The 26,605-nt window shown below is 36.9% G+C and overlaps 1 protein-coding gene across 2 annotated transcripts in view; it reads left to right on the top strand.

Annotated features, from left to right (window-relative positions):
• Positions 1 to 26,605, top strand: part of LRRC7 (leucine rich repeat containing 7) — a 577,609-nt gene that overhangs the window by 419,076 nt on the left and 131,928 nt on the right. For both annotated transcript variants that reach the window (XM_043460998.1, XM_043460997.1), the window contains exons 9-11: positions 9,742 to 9,816; positions 15,909 to 16,053; positions 22,033 to 22,105. In XM_043460998.1, coding sequence (XP_043316933.1) covers positions 9,742 to 9,816; positions 15,909 to 16,053; positions 22,033 to 22,105 — 293 coding nt within the window. The remainder of the gene's footprint in view (positions 1 to 9,741; positions 9,817 to 15,908; positions 16,054 to 22,032; positions 22,106 to 26,605) is intronic.

Raw genomic sequence — 26,605 nt, 5'->3', positions numbered from 1 at the left:
ACTGAAGGAAAATGAGGGAAAGTTTCTTAAAATGCAGTCATGTTTCCTTGGAGGCTCATGCATGCTCAGTTGTGTCCAACTTTTTGCAACCCTGTGGACTGCCCATGGAGCAGGTTGCCATGCTGAAGTGGGTTGCCATTTTCCAACCCAGGGATCCTGCATTGGCAGGTGGATTCTTTATTACTTGAACCACCTGGGAAGCCCTGCTTCCTTGGCAAATTGCAAGCTCTGACATTATCAGGCAAAAATGACAAAGTAAAAAAATAAATAAATAATACTTTGAAATATTGATCTCAAAATTTAGAAAGAATGTAATAACAGATAATTCAATGAAATGTCATAATTGGGTCACTTTGGTTAGAGAATATAATTTTTTTAATTTGCATTGGATATTTTACATTTATTGATTTGAGAAACCGCTTTCATGTGTATTATCAGCATTTTGAACCAGGTTCCATGTTTCCTTTTAGTTCTGCATTATTTCTGAGAATAACAATTTTTTGTTACTACAGTATCTGCTAGATAGTCTCAATAATTTTAAGACACTTCAAATGCAAAATTCTTTTTTAAATTTTAAAGTTCCTTAGTTTAATTTTGACAAAATTAGATAAATGTCAGATGTTATATTTTTCAGTGAACATTTCTCTTAGCCTTATTGAAAAAAAACATTTAATAGAGGTATAAATAAATATAATCAAACTCTATATCCAAATTAGTGGAATAAAAGTAACACATGTAGTCAAATAAAGAGAACAGAGTAAACTGCATGTACATGACAGGAGTCTTTGGAATTTGTTGTAGTAATGCAAACCGTATGTTCTATTTATGTTAAAACTGATGTAACCATTTTCTTAGATCACTTCAACTTGTAAAAATAAGATCACTTAATACTATAGTGGTATAGGCAAGTATAAATGTAAGACAAGACACTGAAATGTTCTCTAATTTTTTTATTAAATTAATGCTTATATCACAAATAGTCAGACATGACTTAGCAACTGAACAACAACAATATACTATAGGATTTGGAAAACACAGAAAAAATGCCTATGAAGAAAAAAATTATTATTTTATCATATTTTTTCTAGTGTTTTAAAAAATGAAAGAAAATATAAAAATATAAAAATTTCAAAGTAATATAGCAAATAGCTGCCAACTAAAAGGAACAATTGTTAACTATTTTTTATATCTGAGTTAGATTTGGGGGGAAGGAAATAAAACAATGTAGACCAAGAAGCTGAAGTTAAGATTGATGGGAGAAATATAAAAAACCTCAAGTATGCAGATGACACCCCTCTTATGGCAGAAAGTAAAGAGGAACTAAAGAGCCTCCTGATGATGGTGAAGGAGGAGAATGAAAAAGCTGACTTAAAACTCAACATTCAGAAAACTAAGATCATGGCATCTGGTCCCATCATTTCATGGCAAATAAATGGGGAAACAGTGGCAGACTTTATTTTTGGGGGCTCCAAAATCACAGCAGATGGTGATTGCAGCCATGAAATTAAGAGACGCTTACTCCTTGAAAGGAAAGTTATGACCAACCTAGACAGCATATTAAAAAACAGAGACGTTACTTTGCCAACAAAGGTTCATCTAGTCAAGCTATGGTTTTTCCAGTAGTCATGTATGGATGTGAGAGTTGGACTATAAAGAAAGCTGAGCACCAAAGAACTGATGCTTTTGAACTGTGGTGTTGGGGAAGACTCTTGAGAGTCCCTTGGACTGCAAGGAGATCCAACCAGTCCATCCTAAAGGAAATCAGTCCTGAATATTCATTGAAAGGACTGATGCTGAAACTCTAATACTTTGGCCACCTGATGCAAAGAACTGACTCATTGGAAAAGACCCTGATGCTGGGAAGGATTGAAGGCAGGAGGAGAAGGGAATGACGGAGGATGAGATGATTAGATGGCATCACCGACTCAATGTACATGAGTGTGAGTAAACTCTGGGAGTTGGTGATAGACAGGGAGTCCTGGCATGCTGCAGTCCATGGGGTTGCAAAGGGTTGGACACGACTGAGCAATTGAACTGAATTGAACTGGTCCTATTACTTTGTGGAAAATAGGGGGAAAAGTGGAAACAGTGAAGGATTTAATTTTCTTGGGCTCCAAAATCACTGTGGATGGTGACTGCAGCCACAAAATGCTTGCTCCTTGGAAAAAGGAAAAAATGCTTGCTCCTTGGAAGAAAAGCTGTGATCAATCTAAACAGCGAGTTAAAAAGAGACATCACTTTACCGACAAAGGTCCATATAGTCTAAGCTATGGTTTTTTCAGTAGTCGTGCATGGATGTAGCAGTTGGACCATAAAGAAGGCTGAGAGTCGAAGAATTGATGCTTTTGAATTGTGGTGCTAGAGAATACTCTTGAGAGTCCTTCAGACAGCAAGGAGATCAAACCAGTCAATCCTAAAGGAAATCAATCCTGAATATTCATTGGAAGGACTGATGTTGAAGCTAAATCTCCAATACTTTGACCACCTGATGGTTCTTTTGCCAAAAACCAATTCATTAGAAAAGACCTTGATGCTGGGAAAGATTGAGGGCAGGAGGAGAAGGGGAAGCAGTGGTGAGGTGGTTGGATGGCATCACTGACTCAATGGACATCAGTTCAGTTCAATTCAGTCGCTCAGTTGTGTCTGACTCTTTGAGACCCCATGGACTGCAGCTCGCCAGGCCTCCCTGTCTATCACCGACTCCCGGACATGAGTTTGAGTAAACTTTGGAAGATAGTGAAGGACAAAGAAGCCTGACAAACTGCAGTCAATGGGGTCACAGAGTCAGACATGACTGAGTGACTGAAGAACAAGAGACCCCAAGTAAAAGTCTCCCTCCTAGTCCTACTCCAATTCCAGGACAATTACTATTTTTAATTTTGTGTGCATCTATCCTACATATTACTATTTTTATTGCATGTATATGTATTTATAAATATGTAACACTTCAAAATCTATGCCGATTTGTGTTATACAAATTTTCCGTACTTGCTTTTTCATTCAATATTATTTGCAAGGTATATCTTACATAAAAATATAGATAATTCATTCTCATTGTTGTACACTGTACCAACTTGTGATTTTATCATAATTTGGTTATCTCTTTCTTATGCTGTTGTTTATTTAAAGTGTGACTAAGGTTTTAATAATATTAATTATCCTATAATAAAATTTTTCTGCAATAAGGTTTTTCTATGTTTCAGATAATTTCAGTACGATAACTGCCCCAAAACCAATGTGAACATTTTCATAACATGAGATACATATTTTAAAATGTTTTCCTAAAATACTACATTAATTTATAATCATTAAAGGAGTTTATGTGAGTGTCCAGTTCATAACACCTTCATGATCATGAAGTATGCCAAGCCATTCTTCAGTTAATTCACTCATTTTTAATGGAAACAATTGACTTTGAGAATGAAATCAAGTGGTATGAATAAAAGGCAATTTATGTGTTAGGCTGGGTGTAAGCCATTTAGTTTAGTTCCAAGATCCACTTCAAAATTGTCTATTGATCATGAGATGTCATTGCATCTTTATGTTGTTTCAGCAAGGTTATGTATTGATCTGCTAAATATATTTGGTCTCTTCTTTTATTAGGAAGTTGTTGAGATTTCCTCTGTGACACATTTTATTATAACATCCAGTAAAGAAAACATTATCTGTTTTTAAGAAATCCAGCATATGCTTTACTTTCTTTATTGGGCATTTGTGATCACCAGCATTCTTCATTATTTCAGAATTTCAGTTTTAAGCTGTAACATGATGTCATCTTTGGAGCCAGGAGACCTGAGTAATGATTCCAGCTGCAGTTACACAACCCTTATCTACCTATTCTTATTTTCCCCCAGAAAATGATTTTCAGAGTCTTCATCTGTAAAGTGGGACTACTGTTACCTTATTATGTTATTAAGTTAATTAAATGAGAACTTTTGAAATAAAGTAGAAATGTAGGTTAGCATCAGTAATCCCTCTCCAAGTTGTCTTAGATGCCTGGAGTCCCCAGAAGAACCCAGCATGAGAGATTTTAGAGGTATTATTGGTCAATTTTATCTGCTACTTTACCTGATGGTAGCTCAGATGGTAAAGAATCCACCTGCAATGCAGGAGATCCAGGTTCCATCCCCAGGTTGGGAAGAACCTATAGGAGAAGGGAATGACTACCCACTCCAGTATTCTTGCCTGGGAAATACCATGGGCAGAGGAACCTGACAGGCTACAGTCCATGGGTTGCAAAGAGTCTGACATGACTGAGCAGCTAATACTTTCACTTTCGCCTTATCTGACACAGCCAAGGGAACAAGCTATGTAGTCCACCAAAGGTCATCCAGATCCTTAGAGATCATGCAAGGTCTTATGTTTCCACAGCATTCTCCCTTGCCCACATACACCAAGGTGTCATTATACCCAGGGTTACAGCTCGAATTTTGTCATTGATGAAACAACTTCAGAAATCTTGATCTTCTAACCTCTGCTCTCTCATTCTAACTTTTCATCCTTTTACTTCTCTCAATCCCTCACTCCTACTACACTTATTTGCCTATTATTTATCTTCAACCCACTGTAATATAGTTATCTCATGAAATTACTATCACTAAGTTTACCAGTATGTTACTATTTCCAAAACTGGGTGCCCATCTTCATCTTTTGTTTTACCGGACGCCTCTCCAGGGTATGATGCTCTTCTTCACTTCCTTATTTTAATACAACTCTGTTCTTTGGACTTTAATAAGCCCTTACTCTCCTGGACTCCATTTCTTCTTGCCTTCTGTAGTTTGCCCTTCTGTTACTGACCCTTTCCAGCTGGACCCCAGCAAGGGTCCTCCTGCCTGGTGTCCTTCCAGCCAATAGAACAAGACTGAGTCCAGCTCAGGAGCAAAGGAAAGTTGTCTTCTCTGATCAGGGAATGAAGAGGCAGAGCTCCCACTCTGAGCACATGCTCTGGGGGACACAGACGTGCTGCTTAGGCTTCAAATCACAGCGCCTGGTGCAGCGTCTCTGCACATGCCCCAAGACGAGGTGTTCAGCATAACTGGTACAGACATTTCACACTAGGAAACTCTGTTCTGAAGTGCCTGGGGCAAGGCTTCTGTGGGGGGCACCCACCATGAGAAGTGTATCGAGATGAAGTTCAAAGGGGAAAAAAAGGTTCTATTTTATTACCCAGATCCTTCTTTTATTTCTTGGAAATTTTTAGTGGGCTTTGCCAGTGACACTTCCTGTTTTCAGCTCTCAACTGTTAGTATCCACAGTGTTCCTTCCTCGGTCACCGGTACCTCTGATTCTCTTTACATGCCCCATGGGGAGCTCATCCACAAGAGTTCTATTTCCACAAAATACCTAAGTTGAACATCCTTAGCTCAGACCTATCCCGTAAGCTTCAGAATTTAATAGCCAACTGATTTCTGGACATGTCCATCTGTGTCTCACAGGAACCTAAAGCTAATCGTGATCAAAACTGAATTAAGTGCTCTGTGACAACCTAGAGGGGTAAGAGATTGAAGGGAGGTTCCAGAGGGGAAAGTGGGAAGGAGACACAAGAGGAAGGGGATATGTGTGTACCTGTGACTGATTTGTGTTGACATATGGCAGAAACCAATACAATATTATAAAGCAATTACCTTCCAATTAAAAATAAATAAATTTTAAAAAAATCCAATCCCTTTCATAAATCTACTCCTACTCCATATTCTGCACCTCCATAGTTGTCAACCATATGCTGTGTAACTGGGGGACATGCATCTTCTAAAGGTCTCCTGAATCCAGCTTCTCTTTATTTCTCATTATTTCTTTATTACTAGTCCTAATAAACTTTTCTGGCTTCTTCTTTTCCTTTTTCAAAAAGGACGTTGGCACTGGTAGTAAAGAACCTGCCTGCCAATGTGGAAGATATAAGAGACATGGGTTTGATCCCTGGGTCAGGAAGATCCCCTGGAGGAGGGCATGGCAACCCACTCCAGTATTCTTGCCTGGAGAATCCATGGACAGAGGAGGCTGTTGGGCTATTGTCCATAGGGCTGCACAGAGTCAGACACTACTGAAGTGACTTAGCATGCATGCAGAGTGATAAATATAAAATATCACTTCCTCTTAGAAAACCTTTAGTGATGCTCCTTGACCCATAAGATAAATTCCTATCTCGCTAACAAAAGGTGAGGCCTTAACAGACCCTACACTCTTTTGTTAGCCTCGTTTTCTGCTGCTTTCACTAGTTACTGCATCTTAAACTTGACAATTAAGTAAAGCAAACTGCCTGTGGTTCCCCTGCATACATCATGCTGTTTCTCACCACTCTGATTCTGGTTAAAATATGCTTCATCTCCTCTCCTTTCTTCTGACCAGTTCCTTCTCCTCTCAGCTTCAGGAATCCATGTCTGGTTTCCTTTGATACTAAAGCATTACAGACCCCTCCTTCTTTGTATTCCCATAATGTCATGGAATTGCTCTTTACATGTTTGCTCAAGAAATAGACCATGGGTTCATTCCTTGAAGGCAGAGATCATAGCACACATTACAATTCTAGTGAAGTACCTGAACTTAGAAGCTGTTTAATAAATACTTATAAAATTAAGGGATAACTAAATTATGAAAGTACTATATCTTTATTCTTGTCCTTTTTTTTTTTCACTGTGTGGCAGGGGCAGTTGTTTAGTCACTAAGTTGTGTCTGACTCTTTTTAGTAGTCACTCAATATTCCTTGAATTCTTCCCACGTTCCCCAGCCTTCCCTAAACTTAGGTCCAGGCTTTTAGTATAAACAGTTCTAGACAATGAGCTATAAGAAGAAGTGATTAAGTGTCACTTCCAGCCTGAGATCTGTAAGGGCAGTGGCTTGTTTTCCATACTCTCACTCCCCGCTTTGACTCTTCCGAAAGTCTTGCTTTGGTGGTAACACAAGACAGGTTGGTGGGGGGGCAGAAACCCACAGTGAACATAAAGTAAGAGTAAGTAATCCTGTTTGTTAAGCCACTGAGATTTCAGGATTAATTTGTTACCACAGCACAGCTAGACTTCCTGAATAATGCTCATTGTTTCAAGTTTATACACTAGCCTCTGTCTCATTCCATAAACTTGCATTGAATTTAGGTATGCAACTTTTTCTCTTCCCCTAAAGTCCGCATGATGCCTGAGCTTAGAAAAGTTATGCCATATGACTGATACAGAGACAGAGTTTTCCAACAGAATAGTTCACTCCCTGTTCCCCATGAGCTAAGCAATAGTGGGAATATTTTCCTATACAAAAATCCACCCCCCACCTTCCTCATGTAGTCCTAACTATTTTCCAAGTTGAAACTTTAGATTTTGATCCTTGTTACAAATGAAACTTCTCTCAGGAATAGCACCATGTTCCATTGCATTTGCAGGCTAATGGCATCAGAAACTTATCTCCAAAGCAGTCCAGAAGTCTCTGAAATGTACTGTACTGACCCATAGTTATCAATAGTCCAGTAGTAACATTGATATCATTCCATTCTTTTCCACTGGATATCCTGTCAAATATACTAGCTTTCCTCATTAGGTCTCAAATTTTACTGAACTATGGTTGTATCTTATTTCAGTGATAATTTTTTTAGTTGGAGACAAAAAAAAAAAATCTGACTTAAGGTGATGGCTCAGAACGGTAAAGAATCTGCCTGCAATGCAGGAGACTGGGAATCAATCCCCAGGTCAGGAAAATCCCTTGGAGAAGGGAATGACAACCCGCTCCAGCATTCTTGCCTGGAGAACTCCATGGACAAAGGAGCTTGGTGGGCTGTAGTCCATGGAGTCACAAAGAGTCAGACACAACTGAGTGACTAACAACAGGCGTGGCTTAATTCTAAGCTTAAATGATGCCATCAGGATCCATCTTTTAGTTCAAACAGGCTCTCCTTCTTACCTCATGCCGGAAGCCCCCAGAACTGTACCCTTCCAGTTTCAGATCCAGCAGACAAGAGCAAGAGTCTTTTCCCCAAGTCCCAGTCAGAGACGTCTTCCCTGGTGGCTCAGCAGTAAAGACATCCGCCTGCCAATTCAGGAGACGTGGGTTCAATTTCTGGGTCAGGAAGATCCCCAGGAAAAGGAAATGGCAACCCTCCAGTATTCTTACCTGGAGAATTCCATGGACAGAGCAGCCTGGCAGACTACAGTCCTTGGGATCGCAAAAGAGTCGGATACAGCTCAGTGACTAAAAAAGGACAAAACCCAGTCAGAGAATCATTGCTTCTTATCTGCTCTGAATGGATCCTTGAGCCAAACCCTGTGGGCAGGTGAATATAATGCAGTCATTAGTTAGTCATTAGTTTAGGCCATTGTCAATTCCCTGGAGTGGTAAAAAAAAAAAAAAAAAAAGGAATCAACTTGAAGGGAAGCAGGTGGTCTTAGAGTGGGAGCAGGGGAGATAATTTCTGGAAAGAAATCAGGAAGAGGTCATTATAAATCAAGAAATGATGCTGGCAGCAATAGCAACCTACTGTCTGAATAGTCTGCTTCCTAGGATAGGCAATGGAACCCAACTCCAGTACCCTTGCCTGGAAAAATCCTATGGATGGCGGAACCTGGTAGGCTGCAGTCCATGGGGTCGCTAAGAGTCGGACACGACTGAGAGACTTTACTTTCACTTTTCACTTTCATGCATTGGAGAAGGAAATGGCAACCCACTCCAGTGTTTTTGCCAGGAGAATCCCAGGAACCGGGTAGTCTGGTGGGCTGCCGTCTATGGGGTCACACAGAATCGGACATGACTGAAGCGACTTAGCAGCAGCAGGAGATAGAATTTAGAGACAGCTTCTAATTTTGGAATTAAAGTATTTATTATGCACAGTATGTTACCCCTTGATCATATTCTGACTCTTTTTTTCTCTGAACTTCTCTACATTATTCTTTTCTCCCGTGTGATGCCTTGTGTTTTTGTTATTTATATACATTTTTTTCCCCAATTAGCTCATCAGCTACTTCAAGGCAGGGACTAGCTTTGAATAATTGTGGATCCTGCATTGTATGTTTTGCACTGTAGGCCTCCCCATTATTCAACAAATAATTTTTTGTTGAGTAAATGAAAAGATAAGAAATGAGTGGGTCTTATACTATTATTGTGTGTGTCTGTGTGTGTTCATTCACTCGCTTGTGTCAAACTCCTTGCAACTCCATGGACTGTAGCCCACCAGGCTCCTCTGTCCATGAAATTTCCAGGCAAGAATACTGGAGTGGGCTGCCACTTCCTTCTCCAGGGGCTCTTCCTGACTCAGGGTGTCTCCTGCATTGGCAGGCAGATTCTTTATTATTGTACAACTTGGGAAGCTCCTATACTATTATTACATCATGGAGCAGAGGATGTTTGTGTGTGTGGTGTTATGATAAAAACCTACTATTTACCAAGTACCATGGCAAACAGTGAGGATCTGAGGACACAGGGATTAGAAACTGAATATTACTCTGCCCTTCCAAAAATTATACTCTAGTGAAGAAGACAGAGATTGATAAATATTGCAGAGAATAGTTATTGCGTGTTAAGGGAGAATAATAGATTTTAACTTTTATTATTCTTGTTCTAGTGGTTTCCACATCAATTATAGGTTGGCTACCTCAGGGAATACCAGTTTTGCTAGAAGAGATCTGTTAAACTTGGAATTTCTTAGAGGATTAACACTGGATTCCCAAATAAAAGTTTCAGATCCAATAAATTACATCTTTTACTGTGATAAGAAAAGACTAATTTAGTTTTCTTCTCCTCTCTCTTTTCTCCCTACTTCTCCCCCAGCCTGAAGTTCTGGATCAAATACAAAATTTGAGGGAGTTGTGGATGGATAATAATGCATTGCAAGTGCTACCTGGGGTATGTAAGTTTTTATTATGCCATGTCGTCTAGCATCTCCATTGTATATTCATTGTAACTGATAATGGTTAATCTTACATCTTAAACCTCAGTGTTTTCATTTCAAAGTTAAACATTTGATAATAGTATTCCATCAAGTGTTTTTCACTAGTTTGATTTTTAATATTGAGTGTTACGAGTGTTATGTGTGTTATAGGTGAGTAAAATGAGCATGTAACATATATGAAATATTTTTCTCATACTCTTAGAAGTACATTTCATCTCTTTCTATATTTACTGTTTTTCAAATCTGAACAAATTTATATTGTTATATGAAAAAAACGCTATACATAATACCAAGCCTTAGGTTTACAAAATCAATTTTCTTCTTATAGGTAATTAGATAATGGTTTCTGCTCATATTGTTTGAGCTCTTCCACAAGATAAAGATTTCTCTCTCAGTTCAGGTGATTTCCAGTAGATCTATTTGATTTTTTGAAAAATGCAAGGAACATAACTTGTTAAAAATAGGAAGTTAGAGTCAAATTATCTTTCTCTAACAGAAAATTCAGTAATCTCTCCTGAATCATAGGTGTACTAGTCAACTCACTGAGTGTGACCATTCATTTTCCATCCAGTGAAAGAATGGCTTTCTGTATAACACTGTTTCTTGCCACTTATGACACGTGCACTCAGGTATAAGCATGTACACACATACACAGGGCTTCCCAAGTGGCTCAATAGTAAAGACTCCACCTGCAATGCAGGAGACATGGGTTCAGTCTCTGGGTTGGGAAGATCCCCTGGAGGAGGAAATGACAACCCATTCCAATATTCTTGCCTGGGAAATCCCATGGATGGAGGAGCCTGGTGGGCTACAGTCCATGAGGTCACAAAAGAGTTGGACACAACTTAGCAACTAAACAACATACACACAAAACAACTAGAAGGCTCTCAGTGGTGAAAACCACTCTAAACTCCTTACATGGGGTTAAGTAGCCAGGGCAGTTGGTTGTGGAATAATTCTTCAGCCACTGAGATTTAAATGTGTGTTCCGAAAGCCAGACTTGATCCTTTGTTTGAATTGACATTAAACATTTCTTAAAACTATTGCAAAAGCAAGAAGAGGAAGCTATTCTCTTTTGAATAAGCATGGGACCACATAAAGAAGAAAATCTGACAAAAGATTAGGGAAAATATGCTTTTTTCTCTCACCAAAAGCATACATTTCTGCTGTCCTCACAGATACAAAAGAGAAAAGCATGCATATTTTCTGTTTATTGATTTATTAAAAACCATATACAAATATACCTCTATGAATTACAAATCATGCTCATGTCAGAGTTACAAAACTAATATATTCAATGACCTTGAACATATTTGTTTGAGGGGTTTGCATATAACAGAAGGGACAAATCTATATTCTACTACACATAGCCATATTCAAGGTGAATATCATTTCAGTTCAGTTCAGTCAATCAGTCGTGTCCCACTCTCTGCGACGCCAAGGACTGCAGCACACCAGGCTTCCCTGTCAATCACCAACTCCCGGAGCCTACTCAAACTCATGTCCATCACGTTGGTGGAAATCAGAATGCTAGTGGGAGTTTATACCTGCAGTGTATTTATTTATTAAAAACTATTTACATGGCATTTATCAGGGGCTAGGCACTATCTAGATATTTTACAAGTGACTCACCAAATTCTCAGAGCAACCCTGTGAAGCAGAATTTATTACCAACCCCATGTTATAGATGAGGAAACTGAAACAGAAACAGCAAGTAACTGGGCCGAGGTCACACAGTCAATAAATGGTGGACCTGTGATTCAAACCAGCGTCAGAGGCTCTTGCTCACTCTGATGCTCCAAATGCTGTTGCTATGGGAATCAGCAGAAGGTATGAATGAGAATTGGGCTTATCCTACTTTTCACACTTGCTCTGTTCCCAAAATCCAACCTTGCAGATGAATTCCATGGTGGTGGTTTAGTCGCTAAGTTGTGTCCAACTCTTGCAATCCAATGGACTGTAGCCCGCCAAGCTCCTCTGTCCATGGGATTCTCCAGGCAAGAATACTGGAGTGGGTTGCCATTTCCTTCTCCAGGGGATTTTCCTGACCCAGGAATCGAACCCGGATCTCCTGCATTGCAGGCAGATGATTTACCAACTGAATTATGAGGGAAGCCTGATGAATTCCATAGTCAATATATTATTTAATGTATTATTTAAATGTAAAGATAGTGATTCAATCATCTGTAAAACAGATAATGCTGTCTAATTTGTCTGTTACAAAGTAGTTTTTTCTTATATACTGCCATCTTTAAGTGGGTTTCTTGCTTTACTTAGTACACTTGAATTCCAAATTTTGTGACACTCCTTATGGGAATACTTGTGGGATACTCCTACACCTCCCACCCTTAAACAGGTGTGGTGTTTTGAATGCCTAAGGCTGGCAAAGAGTTGTTAGACAATTACCTAGAAACATTTGGCCTTGAAAGTCTAAGCTTGAATGCAGTCTTCAGCCCATGTCTATCAGTTTCACAGAAGGATTAATTCTAAATATTTAGTGTCATAAGATACAGGGGGAAAAAGCACATTCCTTTTGTTTTTAGTTCACATACCATAATACATTAAGCTAGTATATTTTTAAATACTTTTAGAAGCCTGGATTATCATTTTTCCACTTTACTTTTCACAAATCAGAGAAGCAAATAAATAATGATCAAAAATTTGTTTGCTGCATAGCTCTGTCTTACAACCATCACTCTAAGATCAGTCAATAAAAATATAATTGAACAGCAAACTCCAATATCTCCTTTTGCTTGTAGTGGCTTCCCCTTTTTTAATTTGTTGCCCTCTGCTCATCTGTAGATTCCTCTATGTCCGGATGTTGGAGTAACATTTAATATCCTCAAGAACTCTGAGTCATTGGGCTACAAAGGCCTTTATCACTCCAGGCTATTATTGCCTTTATAAGGTGCTTCAAAGTGAGGGTTTAGAAAGACTCAAAAATAAACACTGAAGTGTTATTTTGCTTCCAAAAAAAGATGTTTAGAAACTTCACACAAACATATTGAGTTGTGCTGCAGATAGCAATTCGGGAAGCTTCAAAGAGAAAAGAAATTTTCTCATGATAAAGGAACAAAAAAAAGAAATCCTCACACACACACAGACAAACATAAACACATATATTATTCTTTGTGTGCTCATCAGAAGAGATGAGCTAAGTTAGCATAATAGTTCTTTGGGGTGGACAGCTCTAAGAAGTATGACAGTATTTTTCCAAGTGACGTGTTTCTAGGCATGAGAAGAAACTCAGCCCTCTGGCCTGGTTGATCCAGAGCACCCAGTTCCTAGCCTAGAAACTATTCACTACCCTGACTGTGTTCACACTCTCTGCCTACAAGGGGAGCGGAAGAAGCAGGGCTAGAGATATGAGCTGGGTTAATAAGCAATTTAGAGTTCAGGAACTGCTAATCTAATCATTAGGCTTTATAGTCTATAATCCGATAAAATCGAGTTTGAAATTTTAGCTCCACTCCTTATTAATGGGGCAATGTTGGAATGTTACTTGTGGTGGATCTGTCATCCTCCTGGAATGAAGAGCTCATTCTACTCCCTCAACCTCTGGGAACACTGCTTGCAAGTCTCCACCCTCTTCAGGACTTTCCTCAGCTGAAGAGAACTTTCTCATGTAGGGTTATAACTGTATTCCAGGAGACCACCAATTCAGTGATCAATCAGTGCAAGAGTGTGAAGCTCTGGCCCCTTCACTGCTACTCAAGACAACCGCAGTACTACTTGAAGAGTCAGCTGAGTAATTCCTCAGAACCATCACAGCCTACCTTCACCTGCCCAGTCCTTCTTCCTTCCTTCCTTCTTTCTTTTCACTGGTATTAATCCCAAGAATCTCTCTCAAAAATTTCTCTTTGTCTCCATTTCTCAAGGAACCCAATGTGTGATATTACTTAACCTCTAAACTTTAGTGTGTGTTAAAGTGCAGATTCCAATTCAGTGGGTCTGGAGTGGATCTCGATGACACATTTCTGACAAGCTCCCAAGTGGTGCTGATACGGCTGCTGCGTAAAACACATTCTAAGCAACAAGAACATAAAGTATTACATCAAGTAATATGTATAAGGTACTTAGCACAGTGCCAAGTATGTGCTTATGCAATTAATTTGTTGATGTAGTATTTATTTGCTTATACTCTGTCAAATAAGTAGAGACAGTATAGCAAAGTGTTACAGGTAGACAAACAAGCAGATAAACCATTGAACACGGATATGTGTAGGACATTTATTTGCAAAACATGCCCTTAAAGAAACGGAAAATGAAGAATTTCATCTTGCTCCAAGTCCCGTAATTCATGTCCAAGCTAGATAGCCATTGTTCATCCCTTGCCCACCATATGATCTGATTCCACCCCTGACCTCAGAAATCAGTTATTAATCCAGTCATTCCACTTCTAAATTTTTCTTGAGCCATCCCCACTTCATCCTCACTTCTGCTGCCTTAACTCAGGTCCTTTTCATCTCGTTAGCTAAACAGCTTCCAGATCCTTCTGATCCTTTCAGTTCCACTCTAACTCTAGTCATGAATCTTCCCTTCACATTTCTCTGAGATTATTATTTCAAAATACATGTCTAATAATGTTGTTCACCATCTTAAAAGCCTTGAATAGCTCTCCTTGCCAATAAGATAGAGTTCAATAAGATAGAGTACCTGAAAGGTAAGGCTTTTTAACAGATGACTTCTTCTAATGCTTAACTTCATCACTGTATTCAGTAACTTTGAATTTCCCACTCTTCTTCAAACACACTCCCTTTTTCACACTTCTCCGCGCTATTCTCTCTTCCAGGTACAAGTTCTCTTTTTCTGGACAAGCATTGCCTTCCAGGCAATTAGGGGCCTTGTGCTTCTATGGCATTCTCTACAGGCTTTTTTTATTGCACATATCATAGGGTTTTATAATTATTTGCTTATTGGACAGTTTCCTTCACTGTATGAGCACCTTAAAGATAAAGACTTTGTCTGTATCATGACAAGTCTCTCCCCATACTTAGCTAAGATATTTATGATTGTTCTCTAGTATATAATACAATCTTTGGTATATAGTAGATCCTCAAAAAGGACTGTTGAATGAACAAAATATTGATTCTGCTTAGTAGGGTAAAGTTCAAATCATAATTTAATACCTTTCTCATGCATTTGAAATTGTAAGAATCATTATGTCAGCATATGTTGTTTGGGTGACAACTTTCTCTTCCATCCTTCCTTCCTTTTTTTTTCTATATTCATTTAAGTCTTTGGCAACTTTGAGATTGTTGTTGTTATCTTTTAACATATCTATGTTGTAAGATATATTCCCATATCATAATCTTCATCTATTTGAAGTATGCAGTTTGATGGTTTTTAGAATACTGATCTAATTGAACAAACATCACCATAATCTAATTTTAGAACATTTCCATTACCACTGAAAGAAACCCTGAAAGCCATTAACAGTTATTTTCTTCCCCCTGACCTCCCAACCTCTAGCAACCCTAGTCTACTTTCTGATTCCATAGATTTACCTATTCTGGACAATTCATATAAGTAAAATCTTACAATAGGTTACTTTTGTGACCGGCATCTTTCAGTGCATTTGTTTCAAGTTTCATCCATTTTGTAGCATGCATTGGTACTTTATTGCTTCTTATTGCCAAATAATATTCCAGCTTATTGATATATCACACTTTGTTTATGTATTCATCAGTTTATGGACATTTGGGTTGTTTCCACATTTTGAATGTTGTGAATAACACTGCTTTGAATATTTATGTTTCTGTGTGGACAAATATTTCATTCTTAAGCATGTACCTAGGGATTGATAGGTCATATGGAAATTCTGTTTAACATTTTAAGGAATGGCCAAACTGTTTTCCGAAGTGGCTGCATAATTTTACATTCCTACTAGAATTGTATGAGGGTTACAGTTTCTCCACATTCTCACCAATACTTATTACTGTTGCACTTGCTTTTGAAATTAATTTTATAGTGTTGTGGTTTTTACAATTTTAAAATATTTCCTGAAAGTTTCTCACTAACCCTGAGTTTACTCAATGTCATCAAGTCTATAGGGAAGTTAAAGATGTTGGTATACCTGGATATGTCAAAAAACAGAATAGAAACCGTTGACATGGACATTTCTGGATGTGAAGCCCTGGAGGACCTCTTACTGTCATCCAATATGTTGCAACAGTTGCCTGACTCTATAGGTGAGAACGTAATATTTTGTTATCAATGTTTATGTCAAATATACTGTTTTCATTTTTAGCAGTATAGTTTGTTTGCAGATGTAGGGAATATACTGTTAGCCTGATATTAAAAATTAGCATAGTCATTATCCAACATGAAAAATTATTTTACCAATATTTTAGAATGAAATGGTAACTCTAGCTGTCAAAATACTCTCCTATTATAATGATCTTACTAAACTGACATACTTTAAATAATTTTAGATCTACTAAGTTTTAAAGTGTTATTAAAAGGAGTATTTCTTTTAGATTTAAGTACTTGGATGACTATGTATGTCTTCTTTTGTCACTATAGAATTACCAGTAGCATGGGCTTCGTTGGTGGCTCAGATGGTAAAGAATCTGCCTGCAATGCAGGTTGATTGACATTGAACCTGGTTCAATCTCTGGGTTGGCAAGATCCTCTGGTGAAGGGAATGGCTACCCACTCCAGGATTCTTGCCTAGAGAATCCCATGGACAGAGGAGCCTGGCAGGATATAGTGCATAGGGTCCTAAAGAGTCAGATATGACTGAGCAACTAACACTTTCTATCCACAGTTTTGCTCTATTTTACTTTAAGTTTATTGTAACCTTGCTCTAATAGTTATATTATTTAAAAATGACATCTCATCTTTTGCATACTGTCAAGAGTCATAAGAGCAGAAATTTGTCTGTTAATATATACTAACTACTCAATCCTTTTTTGTCATAAATTTTTATCTGAGTAACAATGAAAGAATCTAAATAATTAGTAAACTTTTGTATAGATATCTTACTGTTATTATTTATGAGAGGACACAGGAGAGTAATCATCAAACTACTAAATTTTGGAATATAGTTTTTAACACTCCTTAAATTGGATGTATCATATGTCCTAGAACATATTAATGCTTCCGAAAATTGAATCACAGGCAAAAATTTTTCTCCAATTTTTGTTGCTTCCATTTTCACTATTCTTTTAGGTTAATAGAGAATACTACTTTTAACAGAACAGATTAGCTTTTCTTTCTTTGTAGATTTGATGAAGTTTTTATTTATATAGTTAAATATTTTTGTAACAGTGTTTTTTCAACTTACTCCTCTGTAAGACTTATCTTAAGCTTAATTAAACACTTCCACATTTCCAGGCTCTTTCTATGAAAATTCTGACCCCATAAGTATGTAATAGGCCTTCTGTTCTGCATTCTTATTAATTATCTTAGATCAAACTTATGATCAGATAAGCTTAGAAAGTACTATTTTATGTTGTAGAAAGTAAGGAAATATATTGGTGTAAAAGAGCATCCTCTGATGAAGATGCTAGAGATGATCATCTGGTCAAGATAGCCATCTGGTCAAAATACATTTCTTACTCTCCTTACTCAAAAACCACTCCATATCTTCAAAGGCATAATGAGAATAAAAAAGCTATTTATATTAGAAGAACATAATTTTCTTCATTACTGTCTTCTCCATACAAAGAATTATGGGTGGTATATGGTAAGTACTCCTTAAGTATTGAGTCAATAACATAATTTAGCTCTGCTTAAAGAGAATGAGCATATACCTGGAACTGAGATATAATGGAAACACAGAAATGCTTACAGACATGATGGGCTCCAGACCACAAATAGAAGTGGTAGCCATAAATTCTGATCCTGAGTGGTTAAAAAAAAAAAAAAAAACCCTTAAGCATAACAAGAGAATACAAATTTACAGGGATTGAGGAAGGAAACGCTTTTCTGCTAGGAGAGACTGAAGATCCTAGAGCTAGGATGAAAGGAGAGAACAGACACAGATTCAATACTGAAAATTACAGCACATTACCAGCTGCTTTATTTGCAATATACAGGTTGAATGAGAGCACTAAGTTATTAATTTAAGACTTGGTTCTAAACCCCGGAAACTTGAGGGTCAGGTGGAAGTAACCAGTGTCAGACATGGAGGAATGAACATAGGTAAGAAAATATCCACTGACACAAATGGGCATGAAAACAAATACTTTAAAGGAAAACTAACGTTAAAACAACTCAAACAATAGAAATTTTACCCCATGGGAAACCAAAGTTATCAAGCAAGTTAAAAAATTATTTTAAGTATGTGTAGATTCTCAAATAAATAAAAGGAAGAACAATATAAAAAATAATAAGAACTTACAAAAGTGATGACTAAGAACAGGTAGTTATAAAAAAAAAAAAAAGAACCAATTAGAAATTCTGGAAATGAAGAGGTCACATAGTGAAATAAAAGATGATGTAACTATTTGTTTAAAATATCCTCTGTTAAGAAAGTGGACTAGGGAGTTAGCCTTCCAGTCTGGGGGAAATAGCCTGTACAGATGATGGAAAATACCAGATTAGATGCTTGGCTGGCATGAAGCAGACCAGCACAGGCAAGTTGCATTATGTATTTAATGTCTTCGTTTAGAATCTGTGCATGCATGTGTGCTAAGTCGCTTCAGTCATGTCCGACTCTTTGCGACCCCATGGACTGTAGCCCACCAGGTTCTTCTGTCCATGGGATACTCCAGGCAAGAATACTGGAGTGGGTTACCATGCCTTCTTCCAGGGGATCTTCCCAAGCCAGGGATCAAACCCGCATCTCTCTGTCTCCTGCTTTGGCAAATGGGTTCTTTACCACTAGCGTCACCTGGGAAGTGAGCGATCCTCAAATTAAGAAGGTAACTTTGTCAGTAGCTTCCTGCTGGAATTATCTTTGGACCCTATTGACCTTTTAGGGAAAATTACATTTATCCATCTGCAGAGTTGCCAGAGTACCTGATTGTATATGTGGAAAGGCTGGCTTTCCTTGAAAAATTTCCTTCTTGGTTAAGAGAAATACCTGGGAACTCTGTTCAAAGGTCCTAAAATAATTTATTGATTCTGATTGGATGGTAAATTACACCTTGTCTTCTTTATTTGAACCTGAGTTGTCTATTGGACTACCAACATTTAAATGAATAAAAGACAAGAAATGTCATAGTATTATTAATAATAATAGGAAATAGCAACTAAAAATCTTTAATTCCTTTACACCTATTTTAGCTGTGGGGTATTTGAATGGAGTTACATATTCAACAAACAACCCTGTATGCAGAGTCTCTTTCAATGTACTGGTTCCAGGGAAAATGAAGAGGATTTTATGTTTTCTAGGTAGAGCTTTAATAATCAGCTTCTTTGGACAGCAGAGAAATTCAATAAAGGAGAATATATATACATACATATATATATTTACTTTCCAAAACAATTTATCTTATTCACTTAGTGGTTAAAGACACAGGTTTTGCAGTCAAGTTGCCTGAATTTAGAGTCTAGCTTTTCTACCTTACTAGCTGTGTGACCTTATGCAAGCTACTTAATCTCCCTGTGCCTCAGTTTTATCATCTTTTAAATTGGAAAGTAATAGTACCTGCATCAGGGAATTATTTTGAGAAATAATGAGTTAATATATGTAAAATTGGTTAGAACAGAACTTAGTATACAGTAAATGTTCAATCAATGTTAGGTACTATGATAATATAATAATTATTATAATCTTAGACTTGATGAGTACACAGCAATTTGGCTTTCAAAATTCTAATATAGAGTGTAAATGTCATATAAATATTAGCTATTTTGATAACAAATTATATTAATGTTTATTATACTGTGGCTTATTGTATATTTATATGAAAGTAGCCAGAATCATAGTAAAAAACCTCCTTTTCCTTTCTCTTAAGTATATCTGAATTGGGAACATAAGATAAAGAGGTGGAGAACTGAGGAAGAAATAGTATAAAATACCTTTGGTTCCTGAGGGTAGAAGACAGTCCAAACATATATCAATAGCAAGACAGTAAAGGAAATATCTGTCAGAGGAAGTCATGAGTAACAGAGCTGAGGTTGAGGGCCTATTTCTATTCCAAGAACAACCAGATTACTACAGAAGTTCTGGAATCTGTCCAGAGAGCACACCCTTGTATGGAATGTGTGAATGACAAAGTAGCCATATTACAAATGAATAATGGTCCCTTTAGCTCACATATGCGCAACAAAGGAAGGAGCCCTAACTTGCTTCAGCATTTAAAGTTGTAGAAAGAAAGTGAAGTTGCTCAGTCATGTCTGACTCTTTGCAACCCCATGGACTATAGCCTACTAGGCTCCTCTGTCCATGGGATTTTCCAGGCAAGAGTACTGGAGTGGGTTGCCAAAAGTTGTAGAAGCTTCTGTCAAAGATCCATTATTTCAAAAAAATCTGTTGCATCAATCTTTTGACCTTAATCCCTATCCTGCCTCAAGATTTTTCACACCACTACTTCAGACCTGGGGACTGTGATTCTCTTAAAGACTGCTTGGCAACCTGGCTTCAAGATGTTTGCACAGCCCTCTGTAACCCAACCCAAAACTTCTCGTAACCCAGCCAAGTGATGCGGAATTGTCAGCCCTCCTCTGGCTCCACCTGTGGGCAGGGACAATAGTTTGATCACAACTACAGTTCATAAAGAATTTAGTTATAATTCATGGTCCTGTATTTTCTTTTCACAACTGATGAGCAAACTCAAGTGTTCTTTTATATTTCCAAGGTTGATGGTTTTTTACATATACAGTAGAGAAGCTGAAGTGATTCAGTCACCCTTTGAGCATAGATGAATAGGCAGTGGGTGTTCAAATTTCAGAGAGAAATTACCCCAGTGAGAATTGTCCTCTTTCCCAGGTGTTACTGTTTTCAGCCGTGTATCATAAGGGCACAAGCTGATGTATTAATCTCCAAATATTGTAGGTATTTTCTCACAGCAGTCTGATAGTGATGACATTTCTCTTCACTAGAGATTCTGCGTGCTTTGGTAGACTACGTAATTGAGCATGCTGAAACTTCAAATGCAACAACAGCTTTATTTCTGACTTCTTGTGACTTACTTTTTGCCTTTAAGCTATGCTCAAAATACCTGAGGTGGGTAGGAATGAGCTGTAACAGCACTTTCAGAGCATGTTTATGAAACACCACTGTACAAGATACTCTGCACACACACAGAAGTTCCACAATGACTTTAGAGCCACCCTGCTACATTAGTATATCAAAAGTTCCTTAACATTTTTCATTAAAGAAATCTGGTTGATTTTGTTTAATTCAGCATTTTCCAAACACATTTGGCTATGGAACTACTGTATCTGTCAGAACAAGTTTTCTGCAAAACATATGTAAAACCAAAATCAGCAACCGTTTATGCTTTGTCTTGGGTTTTGGCTGTTTAGGCTATATTGATACCCTGGGTTCTGTTATGGCTGGGTAAAGGAAGCTGTTCTATTACTTTGCAGTTTTTGCTTATTAGTACCTGAGAATAGGAGTAGATAAAGCAGGAAGTTTATGAAGGGCATAAATTAGTGAAATATGAATAGTTGAAATGCCAATTATTAGCCAGTTCTACTTGATATGTTAAAAACTGAGGGTTTTTGTGTTTACTAGTGATCCCAGTCAAGGATTTATGGTAACTGAGAGTATGAAGTTATATGTTGTAATTTTTAAGTCCATAATTATAACCACTATACTGCAGTACTTCAGTACCCATTCGTTGATTATTAGGCTTAATTCAGATTTGTTTTCAACTTGTACCACAACAGGAATGTTAGTTATTAGTGCTTATGAGTTAATTAAATATTGAGTCACAGCTGGCTTGAAAACTTTCATCTCGTCCGTTTGCTATATAATAGAAAAGGAAAATGTGGTAGTAGTACCGCCAACTCAGGTTTCTATGGAACCCTGTGTTTTCCTTATTGTCTCCATCATTGTACTTGAACTCCCACTGATGCAAGTAAAGTTCTTACAACTGGAAGGTCAGAATTAGACATGCGAATGTAAGTTTATAGGTTGATATAAGCAGAGTGCAGCCAATTAGCATGACAAACATTCATCACAATTATATTGTGATGTATATTGTATTTTATATATTGTATTTTCTATCAGTAATCTGTTCTTGTGTATTAATACATCTTCTCTGTTTTAGGATTGTTGAAAAAGCTAACTACTCTAAAAGTAGATGACAATCAACTTACGATGCTACCCAATACAATCGGAAAGTAAGTGCCAAAGTTTCATACCAGTCTGCTTCTCTAAAGCCAGAGACAAAAGAATATATTGAGTTTTCTACTTTAACACAGTTTCCACTGGAGATCTCAACAATTTTGTTCATATTTAAACTCGTTTTAGGCCACATTTTATTTACTTATATATTTATGTATAATATATCAATTCAGTTTTATATGTGGGCATTACATTGACACCAAACTATATAATATGATAAGAAATACTTGACCATTGCCCCTTCACAAGCAAAGTGATTACCCAGACCTTCAATTATATCATTGCCTGTAATTTTCCAGATACTACTAATTTGGATGCTTTTGACTGAGTAACAGCTCTAAATTCACGTGAATGTCTTACAAAATCAAATCAATTTTTATAAGATCTGCATTATGTATATGTTACCATTACACTGTTAGTAAAATTTGATATTTATAGAGACTTAATATATTTTTTGACTTAAGGGAATAAACATGTTTTAGCTTGCATAAAAAGCTTTAAGGTAAAAGATCATTGTTGCCTTTTAAGAAAACAATATACTCCATTTATCTGAAAGTGATTTATTTCTAATTTTATGTTGCAATTACTGTTTAATTTACAGTTCCTTAAGAAATGTATGTATGCTATTATCAATGTTTCATTGGAATTATTTTGTTTACAACTTGTATAAAGTGAGAAATCCATACCTGTCTTCATTCTAAAATTATGTAAGGCCATTTTATAGGAATCTTGTCCCACATTTCATGTGAAGAATTACATAAATCCACATTTTAACATATTTGGGTATCCTTCAGATGGGGAGAAGGCTTTTTTAAAAAACAGTTTTATTAGACATGATTGATGTGCAATAAACTGCACATATTTAAAGTCTACAGTTTGATGTTTTGATATTCATATAAAGCCATGAATGGAAGTGTTAGGGAAATGGACTATAATACTATGTTTTATTGCAATAAAAAGGAGGATAAAAAAAGCAGTAGGAAGTACATGAGAAATCCCTACCTTCTGCTCAGTTTTGCTGTGAACCTAAAATGGCTATAAAATTAAAACCTATTTTTAAAAAAGGAAGAATGACTGACAAACTGTGGTTAGTCAGTTATTTGGTTAGTCAAACCAAATAACTGTGGTTATTTGGCAGACATTTTCTCAAAAATGAACAAAGTGAGCTTTGTTACTTCAAGGACAGCAACTGACAGTATTTGTGGCCAACAGTGAAATTTGAGCTGTCAAGCAAAAGTTGGAATTTTGAAAAATTTGTATCTGCCACTATAAGTTTGACGGCTTCCATACATTTAAGGGCTTTTCTGATATCACTGGTGTGATAATGAATGTGATTTATTGAGGTTGTCTATGAAATGCATCAACATTTGGAAAATCTGTTTAATTCTGTAAAGCAACATTTTCCATGACCAATGCATAAGCTACAAAATCACACATGAGAAATAAACTCATTCAAAGTGCAAAAGGATTAGTTGATGTTAATGTATTGGTATGAAGAGTAAGAAAAGTTCACTGATGTATTTCAGATTCCATATTGCAATTACTGTATCCCCTAAAAAACCACCACTTGTTGAGTTTTGGTGTAGTATCAAAGAATAGTCACAATTATCGAAAAAACTATGAAAATACTCCTACCTCCCTTTTCCAACTACGTATCTGTGTAAGATTGGAATATATGTATACATATATATGTATATATATATATATATATATAAAAAAAAACTTAATCAGAATAATATACAGCAGCATATTGAATACAAAAGCAGATATGAAAATCCAGTTACCTTCTATTAATCTAAACATTGGAGAGATTTGAAAAAATAAAGCAATGTCACTCTTCTCACTAAATGTTTTTGTTTTGGAAATATAGATACTTTTATAAAAATATGTCACCTACATTAACATGTCATGGGTTTATTGTTATTTAAGACTGAATAATAAATAATTATTTTTAAATGCCTTTTTAAAGTTATAATATGATAGATGCCAATAGATATAAACAATATAAACAAAAGTACTTTAGGGTTACCAATGATTGTTAAGAGTGTAAAATGGTCCTAAAATGAAAAATTTTGAAGATTTCAGTTCTACAGTACATTTTTTGGTTGGTAAAATTATGACAGCCATTTTCTCACTTACATTCTCACTTCAATGGAGCACTTGTGCAAAACGTAAGCCAAATCTAAACTTTTATAGTACACCTTGATAAACAATCTTCATGAAGTAAAAATAATGATACAGTGGCTTTGCTTTCCTTAGGGAATTCAGAACTGATAGATCAGAGGTTTAGCTCAAGACTAGAGATAAATTTGATTAGAATACTATTTAATGTCACCACAGGTCACATGCAGAAAGTATTTTGTAAGTGGTGGAATAGTTGGTGGTGGTGTTCAGTCACTCAGTTGTGTCTGACTCACTGCAACCTATGGAGTGCATCACACCAGTCTTCCCTGTCCTTCTCTATCTCCGGGAGTTTGCTCAAACCCATGTCCAGTGATGCCATCCAACCATCTCATCCTCTGTCATCCCATTCTCCTCCTGCCTTCAATCTTTCCCAGCATGAGGGTCTTTTCCAATGAGTCAGCCTCAGGTGGCCATCACCCCTTTGCATCAGGTGGCCAAAGGGTTAGAGTTTCAGTTTCAGCATCAGTAGAATAGTCTGTATTTTATTATGAGACATTCTATGTAGAACTCTGCTCACCAAAATGTTAAGATCATCTGCAGTGAGCAAAATATTCTCATTCTGATTGTAGAATGTTTCATAGATTAATCTTTGGTGATTTTTAATAGTCCAACTAGTAAAAATTGCTGAAAGAATTCAGCTGTCTTTCACAGCTGAAATAGATTCCATGACTTTTGTGCCAAATGACTTGTAAAATTGGTTGTTTTTGTTGTCAAATCTTAAGTTGTGCCTAGGAGTTCCAGCCATTCTAAGAACTGAATGTGCAATGAAAATAGTAATAAACAACTTTTTGTTTGTGTTCACATTGTGCCAGATACCATGTTTGGTGCTTTACGTGTATTCTTATTTAAAGACCTCATCAACACTATTCAATGTGTATTATTTTCTCTCCATTAACAGATCCAGAAACAGAGGCTGAGAGAAGTTATCAGATCTCAAAGCTAAACTGTTAATTGACCTATGATGCTTCTTAATATATGCTATGGTTGAGTCACATATTTTGCAATATTTGGTCATTTAAGAGTTCCATTGCTCTAAGGGCAAGGGATCTTCCATAGCAAGAGAAACTACACTAAGCCTTCTCTCTGTTAGCTTTGTAGTTTTGGAGAAAAGCAATGAAAGCTCAAAAATTTGAATGGATATTTTAAAAAGTCATTCCATCATAGCGTATGGTCAAAGAGAAAGACTGGAATCAGAAAATTTAATAACTATGCAAAGCTGGATAAATCATTTCTTTCCTGTGGGCCTCTAACTGCTGAGGGATAATGCAAGGAGCACTGGCTTTGGAGTCCAACAGCATGGGTGTGATCCCTCGCTACGCCACTTAACTATGTGAACTTGGATAAGTTATTTAAATTCTCAGTGGCTTAGTTTCTTCATTTGTAGTTTCTGCCTATGTCTAAAATTCTAATTCTTTGATCTAGATGTTTAGTTTATATAACATTAATGCCCTAGATGGTAAATTCCAGTAGTCCACTTACTAGACTGCTATAATGACAAGAAAATAAGCATTCTAAGTACCTGAATGCTAAAAACAGTGCTTCCCTCTATTCTCTAATCATAGAAAGATACACAAGGAACTAGAAATGTACATGACTTTGGGAGGAGAACTTGGGGGCTGGGCAATAGAGTAAACAGGAGATTTCCTTTTATTGTACATGTTAAGTGTACTTCTTAACATGTAAAGTTATTCTAGTCAAAAACTTAGAGAGCGTACACACACAAACACACATAGACACACACACATACACACACATACACACTTCATTTGATAAAACCCAAATTCCTTCACACTAATATTCAATTCTTTCCATAGTCTAGTATAGACTGGTGATTCTCAACATGTGGTCCCCTGACCAACATCATCAACTCCAACTGGGAACTTGTTAGAAGTGCAAATTCTCAGAGACAGTCTCAGATCTATTGAATGAGAAACTCTGGACCTCATACCAGCAATCTGTGTGTTAACAAGATGTTCCAGGGATTCTGATGCATGCTAAAGTTTAAGAACCAATATCTGGATTCAGCTTCTTAAACAGCTATCAGATAACTGTCTTCTCAAACCCTATTCCATTGTGCCTGCATCAGAATTATTTGAGATACTGGTTTAAAACAAAGCTCCCTTAAACAAGCTTACATAATTGATTGGCTGCTTTGGCTCTGGAGCCAGACCTTTTGGGTCCAAAATCTGGCTTTTCAATGTACTGTTGGGTGGATAGCCTTAGATTCCTCCTCCTTAAAATGGAAATCATAACAATGCCTACCTCATGAGAATATTATGAGAATTAAATGGAAAGTAATCACATGTTCAATA

The sequence above is a fragment of the Cervus canadensis genome, chromosome 2 (assembly GCF_019320065.1).
Source record: "Cervus canadensis isolate Bull #8, Minnesota chromosome 2, ASM1932006v1, whole genome shotgun sequence".
In the NCBI taxonomy this organism is placed as follows: Eukaryota; Metazoa; Chordata; class Mammalia; order Artiodactyla; family Cervidae; genus Cervus; species Cervus canadensis.
The sequence above is the reverse complement of the archived record's forward strand: the minus strand, read 5'-3'. Positions and strand labels throughout refer to the sequence as shown.